Here is a 12,354-nt window from a genome sequence, read left to right as displayed (position 1 = left end):
GAGTAAAATCTGAATCACAGGCTGGAAATGCTTTCCACTCCTGAGCCAGGATCTAAATCAAAGAGGAATCTGTGTTTTCAATATTTACAATAATTTGTGGTTCATAAAAGCTCCATCAGAAAACAATTCTGCAGGTAAAGAGGGAAGAGTGCATTTTTAGCTGCAGACTTCCAGAGGTGTGTGACTGATTCCTTCCTCATGGTTGATTATTTATTTAATGGATGAATCATTTTATAGAGAGAACTCCCAGCTCCCAAAACTCTCCCAGTGCCTGAGTTACTTTTATTGCACTGAAAGTGAAATTTAGGCAGTTCTGAGCTTCAGAGGGAAATCCTTTCCGAAATTTTCCTGGGGGATTTTAGGAAATCCTTTTCTAAATTTTCCTGGGGGATTTTGGGAAATCCTTTACCGAAATTTTCCTAAAGGATTTTAGGAGATCCTTTCCCTGTTTTCTTTTAGGAAATCCTTTCTTGGGGTTTTTTTAGGAAATTCTTTCTTGGGGTTTTTTTAGGAAATTCTTTCTTGGGGTTTTTTTAGGAAATCTTTTCCTGGCGGATTTTAGGAGATGCTTTCATGGGTTTTTTTTTTAGGAAATCCTTCCCTGGGTTTTTTAGAAAATCCTTTCCTGATTTTTTTTAGGAAATCCTTTCCTGGGGGATTTTAGGGAATCCTTTCCTGGTTTTTTTTTTTTGGGAAATCCTTTCCTAAATTTTCCTAGAGGTTTTTGGGAAATGCTTTACCTACATTTCCGTGGTGGATTTTAAGAGATCCTTTCCTGGAGGGTTTTAGGAAATCCTTTCCTGGGATTTTTTTAGGAAATCCTTTCCTGGGGTTTTTTTAGGAAATCCTTTCCTGGGGTTTTTTTAGGAAATCCTTTCCTGGGTTTTTTTCAGGAAATCCTTTCTTGGGTGTTTTTAGGAAATCTTTCCCTAAATTTTCCTGGGGGATTTTACCACCTGCTCTCACTGTGGTGCCTGTTCCTGAGGAATTGGCAAAGCACAGAGCCCTTGAAAATGGGATTTCAGGAGACCACTGAAGGTGTATCAGAAAATATCAATTATAAGTGAGCAGTAGGAGGGGTGATGCTGATCTTTGGGAGCTTTGTGAACCTCTGGAAGGGCTGAAGGATTTTTTTTAGGAAGTGGGAAATGTGTGGAAGGTCACAGGGGAAAGTTGTTTTTGTTGGGAAGATGTCAAGTGGTGACAGGAGAAAAGAAAGGAAGAGTTTCTTCTTCTGTGAGGACAGGCTGGGAGAGCTGGGATTGTTCAGCCTGGGAAAGGTTTTGGGGAGAGCTCAGAGCCTAAAGGGGCTCCAGGAGAGTTGGAGAGGGACTGGGGACAAGGGATGGAAGGACAAGACACAGGAATGGCTGCAGAGGAGGATTTGATGGGATATTGGGCAGGAATTGTTCCCTGGAGGGTGAGGAGCTCCTGCCTTTCTAAATCCCTTCTCCAGGAGGAGTCTGGGTGGACTTGGATCCAGGTTTAGTGACAGCCCTGGGCACTGCTTTATGCCCAAGGCTTTCTAGGGGTGGAATTGATCCTTTGAGTTTAAGTTTGGGTGAACTTAGCTATGGCCAACACAAGGTATTGATAGAAGTAAAATAAATCCTGGTGGAGGTAATGATGAGAGAAAAGGGATTTTAATCAGTCTGTTACACAGTATAAGTGGTTATAAGTCATAATTTAATGCATTGTTTGTTCAAGCAATACTTTAATATTAGATTCTTTTTTAGCCTGAAGAAGAGAAGGCTCCAGAGAGATCTTAAGTTCCCTTCCAGGGCCTAAAGAGGCTCCAGGAGATCTGGAGAGGGACTTGGAGCCAGGGATGGAGGGACAGGACACAGGAATGGCTGCAGAGGAGGATTTGATGGGATATTGGGCAGGAATTGTTCCCTAGAGGGTGAGGAGCTCCTGCCTTTCTAAATCCCTGCTCCAGGAGGAGTCTGTTTGGGACTTGGATCCAGGTTTAGTGACAGCCCTGGGCACTGCTTTATGCCCAAGGCTTTCTAGGGGTGGAATTGATCCTTTGAATTTGGGTGAGTTTGTCCCTCAGGATGAAGGATGGCAAACCAAGATACTAATAGAAGTAAAATAAATCCTAGTGGATGTCATGTTGAGAAAAAGGGATTTTAATCAGTCTGTTACACAGTATAAGTGGTTATAAGTCATAATTTAATGCATTGTTTGTTCAAGCAATAGTTTAATATTAGCTTATGTTTTAGCCTGGAGAAGAGAAGCCTCCAGAGAGACCTTAAATCCCCTTCCAGTGCCTTAAGGGGCTCCAGGAGATCTGGAGAGGGACTTGGAGCCAGGGCTGGAGGGACAGGACCCAGGAATGGCTGCAGAGGAGGATTTGATGGGATACTGGGCAGGAATTGTTCCCTGGAGGGTGAGGAGCTCCTGGCTTTCTAAATCCCTTCTCCAGGAGGAGTCTGGGGCTTGGATCCAGGTTTAGTGACAGCCCTGGGCACTGCTTTATGCCCAAGGCTTTATTGAGATGGAATTGATCCTTTTGAATTTGAGTTTGGGTGAATTTGTCCCTCAGGATGAAGGATGGCCAACCCAAGATATTGATAGAGGTAAAATGAATCCTGGTGGAGGTAATGATGAGAAAAAGGGATTTTAATCAATCATTACGCAATATAAGGTGTTATAACTCATACTTTAGTGCATTGTTTGTTAAAGCAATAGTTTAATCATGATTATTTTTTTAGCCTGGAGAAGAGAAGGCTCCAGGGAGACCTTAAATCCCCTTCCAGTGGCTGAATGGGCTCCGGGAGATCTGGGGAGGGACTTGGAGCGATGGATGGAGGGACAGGACCCAGGGAATGTGAGGGAGGTGATGCTGGAACCAACCAGAACCAAACTCTCTAAGCCAGGCTGAAGGATTCCGAAGCAGCCCATCCTCATCCTCAGTGCTGGACACACCCAGAGACCTCAACAGCACTTCTGGAATTCTTTTCCATGCCCCCCACCTCTTCCTGGAGGCCATTTCATGGCCCTGGAGGCTCAGCTGAAGGCTTCTCTGGGGTTGTACTCACTGAGAGCCCCCAAAGGTTTGGAGTTCCCTTTCCTTGAGCTCCTCTTTGGACGTGTGCTCTTGTCTCTGGTCATGTCATTTTACCCCAACCCCACTGCAATTCTCATTATCTGCTCCCTCCCAGTTCCCAGCTGTGCTCAGCATCTCCTGTGTCCCTCTGACATTCTTTTATCTCCTTGGCAAGTTGGGTTCTTGAGCTCTTATCCAGCAGCTTCAGGGTGAGTGACATTTTCCTTGTTGGTGCTTGACGTGGAACGACGAGAGGATAAAAATCGGGCTGAAATTAAAAACCCTTCCCTGGGAGGGGCGAGGAGGGGACGGAGAAAGGGCAGGATGGCTGATTTCTGGAGGAATTGAAGGAAAAAGGAAGGAAGGGGGATGATGATAATGCTGGGAGAGATCTGCCACTCCTTGCGCAAAGAGAGCGCGAAATTCATCGAGCGCGGGAATTTGTGTTGTGTTCATCCCATGTTCCTTTTGTCTTTCCACTGCTTTATTTTCACTTTCTGTTGTCCCTTCCTCCTCCCCCCTCCTTTTGTAGAGCAAAATATTTGATTTGAAGGGAGGAGGAGGCTCCCTGTGACTGGCTGGCCCCAGTTTGCTGTGGGTGGGGAGGAAGAGCCTTTTTCTTTTTTTCCCTTTGCCTTTTGTTCTCTGAACTTGCAGGAGTTTTAATGGAAAAGAACTTAATGCCACATTATATTCTTGTAAAGTTATTGGCCTTTTTGATTTATTTTTCCTGCTACTTCCTATTTTTGATCTTCATGTACTGCTTCTTTGAGCTCGTGTATATTTTGATTAAATACCTTTGGTCGCTCCTAATGGAAAGTTCTAAGAAAAGTGATTCTTCTACTTCTAATATTTTTAAGTGTTTGTGGGGTAAGTAAATGATGTTTTCTGTGGAATTAATGTATTTCCTTAAATGTTTTAATTGTCTATCAGCTGGATTTGCTTGTTGCCTTTACTTAGAAGCTTTTTTTTTTAAATTTCATTTGGAAGGAGCATTTTAAAGTTGGGTGTTGTGGGGGGGAGGAGTTGTTTCTGTGGGAATTGTTGCTGCAGTAATTTCTGTTGAATGCCTTTTGTAATGGGATCATTCAGTGAAAAAACAATGCTGCTTGACTCCTTCCTTCAAGGTGGTTTCTTTGCTCTTCAACTAAGATTTTCTTGTTAGATTGGTTCCTTAAGGGAGAGCAGCACATAAATTGAAGATTAAAAAAAATGAAATATCTCAGCCTTTGGATGGTTAAAAGATGATCTGCTGGAGGTGTTTTTTAGACTTCCAAAAGGATTCTTCTTCTCCATCTTCTCAATCTCTCTGTTGAGAGGAATTTGTGGTGATTTTTCCAGTGGCTTTGTGGAGCTCCCATGACTTCCCAGCAGCCATCCACCCAAGGAGTGGTGCATCAAATAACTTCTAACATGTTCAGTCTTAAGTGATTTTTTTGTGCTGACTCATTTAAATTTCAGCTCATTACAAAGGAGCTCTTGATGAGCAATTGCTCCTGGGACAAAGCCTGAAGTGCCCCTGGGTAGGATTTAGCTGAGGAATATTCCTGGGACACCTCCCCTGCCTGCAGGGGCAGCACCCAGGGCTGCATCTGGATTTTTCCACAGTCTTCCAGTATTCTGTGTTTCAAATACTCTTGAGTATCGTTTTTAAGCGCAGATGGTTGCTAAAATTTCATCTATAACACTTACATATATTCATATATATATTAATTTTAACATATATGTTAATATAACATTAATATATAACGTTAATAACTTCTCCTGTTTACGAATTCGATTTTCTGGTAGTTCAGCCTAACAATAACCCAAGTTACCTAAAAGTTTCAATCCAGGTGCTGGATTGTTTCTCCTATGGGTGTGTCCAAGAAGAAAAAAAAAAAAAAAAAGGAAAAAAAAACCACACAACAAAAACCCAGTGATTTTGCAGTTAATGGCAGGAATTCCTGGGTTTGCCCATCACAATAAAGCATTAAAAGCACATTTCCTCCTTCCTTGTTGCTCGGGGATTGTTCCCTCAGCCACTGGTGGGATCTCTGGAGTTTGGAAGTGCTTCAGTGAAATTTGCTGTGAAGTCTCTGCTGTGAAATTGGAGAGTTAAAAGTGAAATGGTCTCATGTGATCTAAATCCTCCCTTGTTTTGGTCATCCAGTGTTCCCTCAGTGATTTATTTTGCTGCCAGGGCCATCTCTCTCTGTTCACTTGCATTTGAGATTGACAGAGCTTGGAACTTAACTTCAACTCAACTTTAACTCAGGGGTTTTGAGGTGAAAAATTCATCCTCATTATTTTTTTTTTTCCAGAGAAACTTGGGCTTCCATAGGGATCTGTTATTCCCTTTGGATATTCTGGTTGCCCACCAGTAGTTATATAAAAAAAAAATCCCAATCAATTTTAATATAAAATATTGCATAATATTATTTTATAGTACATTACCTAATGTACAATGTGTGCATTCTAATATACAACATATAATTATATGATAATTAGGAAAAACGTTATCAAGTGTTTTCATCAAATTTTATTATCAATATTATCAAACTGCTTTTATAGGACAGATTGATTTCTTCAGCCTGGAGTCCACTCTAATAATCAGAATTTTGTGGAGACAGGTCATTCCTTGGAAGATTTTAAGATCCTTCTATTTGTTTGAAATCATTTCCCTTTTAGGATTTTATTAATCCTCTGTACTATTGAACAAAACTCAAATTCATGGTATTAACACTTTTTGGTCACTTTTGTCACTAACTGAGATTTCTAGAGGCAAGTGGGAGTTCCAAGTGTCTTTTTTTTCTGTTAGCTTGTTTTTAGGCAGTGATCATTTTGTTTAAAATCCTTTTCCCCATTACAGACCAAAGTCAGCACAACAAACAAAAGCCAAAAGCCAAAAGTTGTGACTGTGAAAAGATGAGGTAAGAAAGACTATTTCTTTTCAAATTTATCATTGTTTTGACTTGTTTTATAGGAGATTAACACAGCTTGGATTTGCTGCTTGCTGATGGCTTCGTGTAATTTTTTACATCCTGACTGTGCTTCAAGTCCCCAAAATTCCATTTTTTTCCACAGTTATTACTTGAAAACTGCCTATCTTCCATGCCCAGCTGGATTTTAGTAAATGAAGGCATAATTTGGAATATTTGCTGTTAAAGCAGAGGGGTGACAGGAGTTTTGTTGCAGTTGTTACATCCAAAGTTCCAGCAATAATTGTAACTCACTCTTATCTCCTTTCCAAGGCTGCCTTGCACCAAAACCAAGTTTTCAAACTCCTCTGACAGGAAAAAAAAAAAAAAAAAAAAGCTGAAATCTGGTTTTGTAAGTTTTATATTAGGAAAGAACTTTGCTTGGAGTCCTTTAGATGTTTGTTGGCTCCAATTTTCACTTAAAGCACAATCAAAAGGTGATTTTTCACTCAAAGCACAATCTGATTTTAAGGACAGGGCTACTCCTGTAGAACAGGAGTGTGAATGGTTGGGGCCAAAATTCAATTAATGGAGGTAGAACTATAAGGTTTATATTTATCTATTATAAATAAATATTTATAATGGTTATGCATATATTTATAATGAAATCATTCATTATTTCCTGAGCTGCTGGGGCTAACACACTGCAGAGATTTTTGGTTATGTTTTTGGGATGGCTCAAAACTGGAAGGGTGCAGCAAAATAGGATTTTTACATGGAAATAGGGAGGTTTTCATGTAAAAATGGAAAATCTACGTGTTTTGCATAGAAAATTTCCATGTAAAAATTACAGACTGTTTTTCCAAGGCAAATTCCTGGTGCAGAAGAGCCCAAGATTTTAGCAAACCTGATTATTCCCAATCCTAATCTAAGTGTGACCTACAATCTCAAATTTCTTTGAATCAGTATTTATTTCAGCACAAACCTGTTGTTTTCCCATATTATTTTTTTTTTGAGTACCAGTGTAGGTAGGAAAATGGAAATATTGCCACAGGAGAGGTCATTTAACTGAATTATCAGTGGCTTCCTCTTCCTTTCACTTCAAGAAGGGGAAATATTTTCATTTACTCTGGAATAAATTCTCTTTCAAGCAGCTGAACCAGCTCCAAAATTGCTTCTCTGCTGGGGGGGAGTTAATCAGACCTATGAAAATCAGAGTTTATTGAAAATAAATTGAGATTTAAAGTACTTTTACAAACCCTTGGTGCCCCTGTCCTGTTTTTTTGTAGGGATCATGTGGATTTGAAGAGAGAGTCTAAAACCATGGAAGATAAAAGTTTCTGTGCTGTGCCACAGGTAATGGGAATTCAGCCTGAAATTGGAAATGATTTGTCATTTTTTTTTAGGAGCTTTGCACAAAATCTTGGTTCATTCCAAAATTCCACTGCGTGGCTTTGATCAGAGGCAGAAATTCTGTGGTTTATTCTGATTTACACTGATTTATTCTGTCCTTTTCTTCTGGTTTCTCTTCTCCTGCTGTAAAACCTGGCTGGGATCATTCAAAAAGCCCTTCCCCAAATTTCTGCAGAAATGTTTTCCAGTGGATTTTGGTTATTGGTTATTTCCCAATTTGGAAACATTTGGAAATATCCCGATTTTGTGGAATGGCTGTTGGAAACACTATAAAATTCATATATTGAAGGGAAATTCTCCTCCTCTGGGATCAACACCAATGAATTCCTGAAGGAAATCATGGCAATGTGCATAATTAATTCTTCCATCCCTGTTAATTGGGGGATGTAGATACCAAAAAAAAAAAAAAAAATCTCTATTCTGATTAAATAACTTGCAGGACAAAACTGAATTTAGGAGAAGATGCAGGTTCTACCTGCACTAAGACCCTTGATTTCCTCTAAAATGCCTCTTTTAGTTTTGCTAATTAATTGCTGGTGTTGAAAGGAACATTTTCATTAATTTAATCTGCTTTATATGCCATGCAACTTCCCATTAAACTAATACCATTTATTCTGTTCTGTAACTGCATGGGACAGCATTAACCCAGGAGTTTTAGGAAATGAAAATAAATCTTCATTATTTACAGTCTCCCTGTTGGAAATCTCTGCAGATTCCAGGAAGTGTCAATAGTGAAAACAAAATAAAAATGTAGCATTACATAATAACAAGTGACAGAATAAAATAATGGACTCTGAAACTTTCCAGCTGAGGTGGACACAAAAGTGTTTGTTGCAGGAGGAAATAATTCTCAGCTGTTGCAAAAACATTTGGATACAAAAAGGGAGGAAAAGCAGAAGTCTGGGTTGTGCTTTTGGTTTTTTTTGTTTTGTTTTGTTTTGGTTTGGTTTTTTTGGGGGTTTTTTTGGGTTTTTTTGGTTGTGGGTTTTTTTTTTTTTTTTTACATGGAAGAGGAATTAAAATGGTGCTTGAAATAAAGTTACAGTTTTCTGGAGAGGAATTCAGAATAAAAACTGGGTTTTGAAGAGATTAGCAGCTCCGTGAAAATCTAATCCAAGAGTTTTATAAAAGGGGGCAAAAGTGAAATTGAAAAGTGAAATGGTGCTGGAACAATTCAGGAGGACTCAGAATTTCCACTTAGCAAATGTTTGAGGTTTTTTTTTGTTTGTTTTTTTTGGTTTTTTTTGTTTTTCTTTTTCCAAAGCAAATATTTTGCTTGCTTTTGAAAGAAGAAAAAAAGAAGAAAAAAAAAAGGAAAAAAAAATAAAATGAGAAAATGTTATTTTCTTGTGCATTTCCCATCTTTTAAACACTGCAGGGGGATTTCAGCCCAGATGTAAAATCCCTTGGCCTGGAGGGTGATGGGAGCTCACTGTTCAGGAAGGAATGTAAACGCATTGTCTCCACCCTGGTGAGAGCCTTGAGTACTCCAGAAGTAGTGGTGAGCTCTGAAAAACAACCTGGCCTTTAGGAGAAACTCAGATTTATGCATTCAGCACCCTCCTTCCTTTCCCCAATCCTGATGATTATTATTATTAATTATATTATATTATTACATTACATTACATTACATTACATTACATTGTTACATTATGTTATTACATTAGATCAGATTAGATTATTACATTATATTACAGATATAATATATATTTATAGATTATATATAAATAATAATTTTTATTAAAATAATAAAAAAATTATAAAAATAATTTTATTATATATATACTTAGATGTTATTTATATTGTATTGCATTGCATTTTATTGTATTATATTGTATTGAATTGTATTGTATTATATTTTTAGATAATATTTATATGTGCTACATATTTAAAATATATATTATAGCTATTTTATATTTTCTATGATGTTATACTGTATTATATTAATTAGATTATTATAATACAGTGACACTGGGCCAAGCATTTTCCTGCAAATTATGAGGAGAGGGTGGAAAAACAACCCAGCAACAGCCCAGGACGTGTTTTGGGTGCAGTGTAAAAAAATTTTTTTTCAATTTTTAAAAACGTTCAAATTCTTTTAAAAATATAATTATTAAAAAAAAAAAAAAAAAAAAAAAAAGGAGAAAATGTTATTTTCATTTGAATTTCCTGTCTTTTAAACACTGCAGGGGGATTTGAGTCCAGATGGCCTGGAGGGTGATGGATCCTCAGTGGACAAGGATCAACAGAAACCCATTTTATTGCCCCTGATGAGAGCCTTGAACACCCCAGAAGTCACGGTGAGCTCTGAGAAACAGCCTGGCCTTTAGGAGAAACTCAGATTTATGCACATTGCCACGATTTCCTGCAGGAATTCATTGGTGCTGAGCCCAGAGGAGGAGAATTTCCCTTCAATATATGAATTTTGTCATGTTTCCAACAGCCATTCCACAAAATCGGGGTATTTCCAAATGTTTCCAAACTGGGAAATAACCAGTTGGAATAAACTCAGATTTATGCATTCAGATTTATGCCCTCCTGCCTTTTCCCAGAGCAATCCTGATTATTATATTATATTACATTATATTACATTACATTACATCACATTATATTATATTATATTATTACATTACATTACATTACATTACATTACATTACATTGTAACATTATGTTATCACATTAGATTAGATTATTACATTATATTACAGATATACTATGTATTTGTAGATAATATTTATAAATAATGTTTTTATTAAAAATAATAAAATTTTTTTAAAAAGAATAATTTTATGATATATATTTAGACGTTATTTATATTGTATTGTATAATATTGTATTGTATTATATTTTTAGATAATATTTATATGTGCTACATATTTAAGATATATTATAGCTATTTTATATTATGTTATACTGTATTATATTATATTAATTAGATTATTATAATATATTGACACTGGGCCACTTGACCAAGTGTTTTCCTGTAAATTGTGAGGAGAGGGTGGAAAAACAACCCAGCAACGTGTTTTGGGTGCAGTGTAAAAAAAAATATTTTAAATCTTTAAAAATGTTAAAATTATTTTAAAAAATATAATTATTTAAAAAAGAAAAATAGAAGATTAAAAAAAAAAAAAAAAAAAAAAGAGAGAGAGAGAGAAAACTCAGTTTTTGCTTTTTTGGAGCACTTTTTTTTGCTTTTGGAGCTTTTTTTAACTTTTTGCTTGCCTAATTCCAGGTGGATTTCAACTCTCTGCCAGAGCAGGTGAAGTCCCTGGCTCGGGTGGGCTGCAGTGCCCTGCTGGAGCAGCAGTGCCACGAGGCTGAAAAAGCCTTTTCCCACCTCCTGAGCCTCCTCTACAACTCAGGATTTTCGGTAAAATCAGCAAAATTCCCTCCTTTGGAGGATTCTGCCTCCACCCCCCTGTGCCACTCTTCCCTTCTCACCAAAATAATCGTGATTTTATTGAGTTTGTTGGCTTCTGAGCCAGATATTTTGGGGGTGTTCCACACACTCACACATATTCCTAAATATTCCAAATTAAGGTTTTTGGAAGGGTGGTGCCAAATATTTGGGTCAAATGTTGTGGGTTTTTTTAATTAAAACAAAATTGTTGGTTGGGCTTGATGATCTTAAAGGACTTTTCTGGGATTCTCAGAGGGACCTTGATTCATGAAGGGTAAAAAGGATTTTGATGGCAAATTCTGGGAAGTTTGGTGCCTGTGCATCTGAACTCAATCAGCTGCTGACCCAAAAGTCATCCTGCATTTCTCTTCATTAATTTATAGTATTTTTACTGTGTTTTTGTTGTGCTGTGCCTATAATTTAACTGGATTTTTTGTGGTTTTTTGTTTATTTTTTTTTAGCATTATATGAATATTCTTAATATTAATTATGTTATATTCCTCTATGGACATGCCAGTGCCCTCCTGGGAATAGGACATCCTGCGGTAGGATATGAAGTTATTTTGTATTTTCATTTATATAATTTTATTTAACTTTTTTTTTTAATTATATATATATTATATTATAGAAATAAATATATTTTATATAAATTTAAATATGTATACATATATGTGTAAATATATAATTATATAAAATAGATACGAATTTATTTGTTTATTAATTTATTTTTATAGATTTGTTTTATATTTAAATACTGCCTTAATTTCAATTTCTAGCCCAGGCAGTTTCCCATCCAGTTTTTGTATTTTCATAACTGAGAGGATGAGGGGGGGGAAGGAAAGCTCAGGACACATTTTGGAATTGTGCAGTTAAATATTTGGGACTAAATCCATGATGGTTTGGGATGATTTAGGCTATCAAATAAAATTTCCTTGGTAAGCCTTCAAATGAGCATCACAAATATCAAGAAATTACACTCAATAATTTTTATTTCTGCTCTGCACTGGTGTTTTGAACGTAAATATTCTGCTCCTAAAACAAGAGCCAGGAATTGCTTTGGGCCCTGGAAAATGCAAAACCAGCACTGGGTGAAGGTTGACTTTTTTGGGATGTTTCTTCCTGCAGTGTTTGGGAATAATAATAATAATAATAATAATAATAATAATAATAATAATTATTATTATTATTATTATAATCAGTGTCTTACACTGAATTTAGAAACCTGAGCTCAGTCATTTAATTCCTTTACATTACCCCGAGTCTGTGCTCACAGAATAAACAGGTTTTTTTGGAAAAACAGAAAGGGAATTTCTGCCTGTGATCACAAGGGTGTGTAATTCCATTTACTGTTCCTGAGGCTGATCAAGGAGCAGCACACACTGACCCAAACTAAAGGAGGATAAAAGACCCAGGAAAAGTGGAAACATTCTGCCAAAACTCCCATGTATTTGTGTCTGATTTCTTTTGAAGGCATTGGCAAAGGCTGAAGATCAGTTTAAGAAAATAATAGATGAATATCCAGAAGAAAGTTGTTTTTGTTTGGCACACTATGGAATTGGAAGGGTTTACCTCAGGCAAAACAGGT

General features: G+C 37.0%; 1 protein-coding gene across 1 annotated transcript in view; it reads left to right on the top strand.

Annotated features, from left to right (window-relative positions):
• TTC3 (tetratricopeptide repeat domain 3) overlaps positions 1-12,354 on the top strand; it is a 53,614-nt gene that overhangs the window by 18,437 nt on the left and 22,823 nt on the right. The window contains exons 14-20 of the mRNA XM_066314170.1: positions 5,904-5,964; positions 7,242-7,308; positions 8,744-8,866; positions 9,555-9,665; positions 10,602-10,739; positions 11,231-11,314; positions 12,240-12,352. Coding sequence (XP_066170267.1) covers positions 5,904-5,964; positions 7,242-7,308; positions 8,744-8,866; positions 9,555-9,665; positions 10,602-10,739; positions 11,231-11,314; positions 12,240-12,352 — 697 coding nt within the window. The remainder of the gene's footprint in view (positions 1-5,903; positions 5,965-7,241; positions 7,309-8,743; positions 8,867-9,554; positions 9,666-10,601; positions 10,740-11,230; positions 11,315-12,239; positions 12,353-12,354) is intronic.

Source organism: Sylvia atricapilla, chromosome 2 (genome assembly GCF_009819655.1).
Source record: "Sylvia atricapilla isolate bSylAtr1 chromosome 2, bSylAtr1.pri, whole genome shotgun sequence".
NCBI lineage: Eukaryota > Metazoa > Chordata > Aves > Passeriformes > Sylviidae > Sylvia > Sylvia atricapilla.
This window is presented reverse-complemented; position numbering and strand designations above follow the sequence as displayed.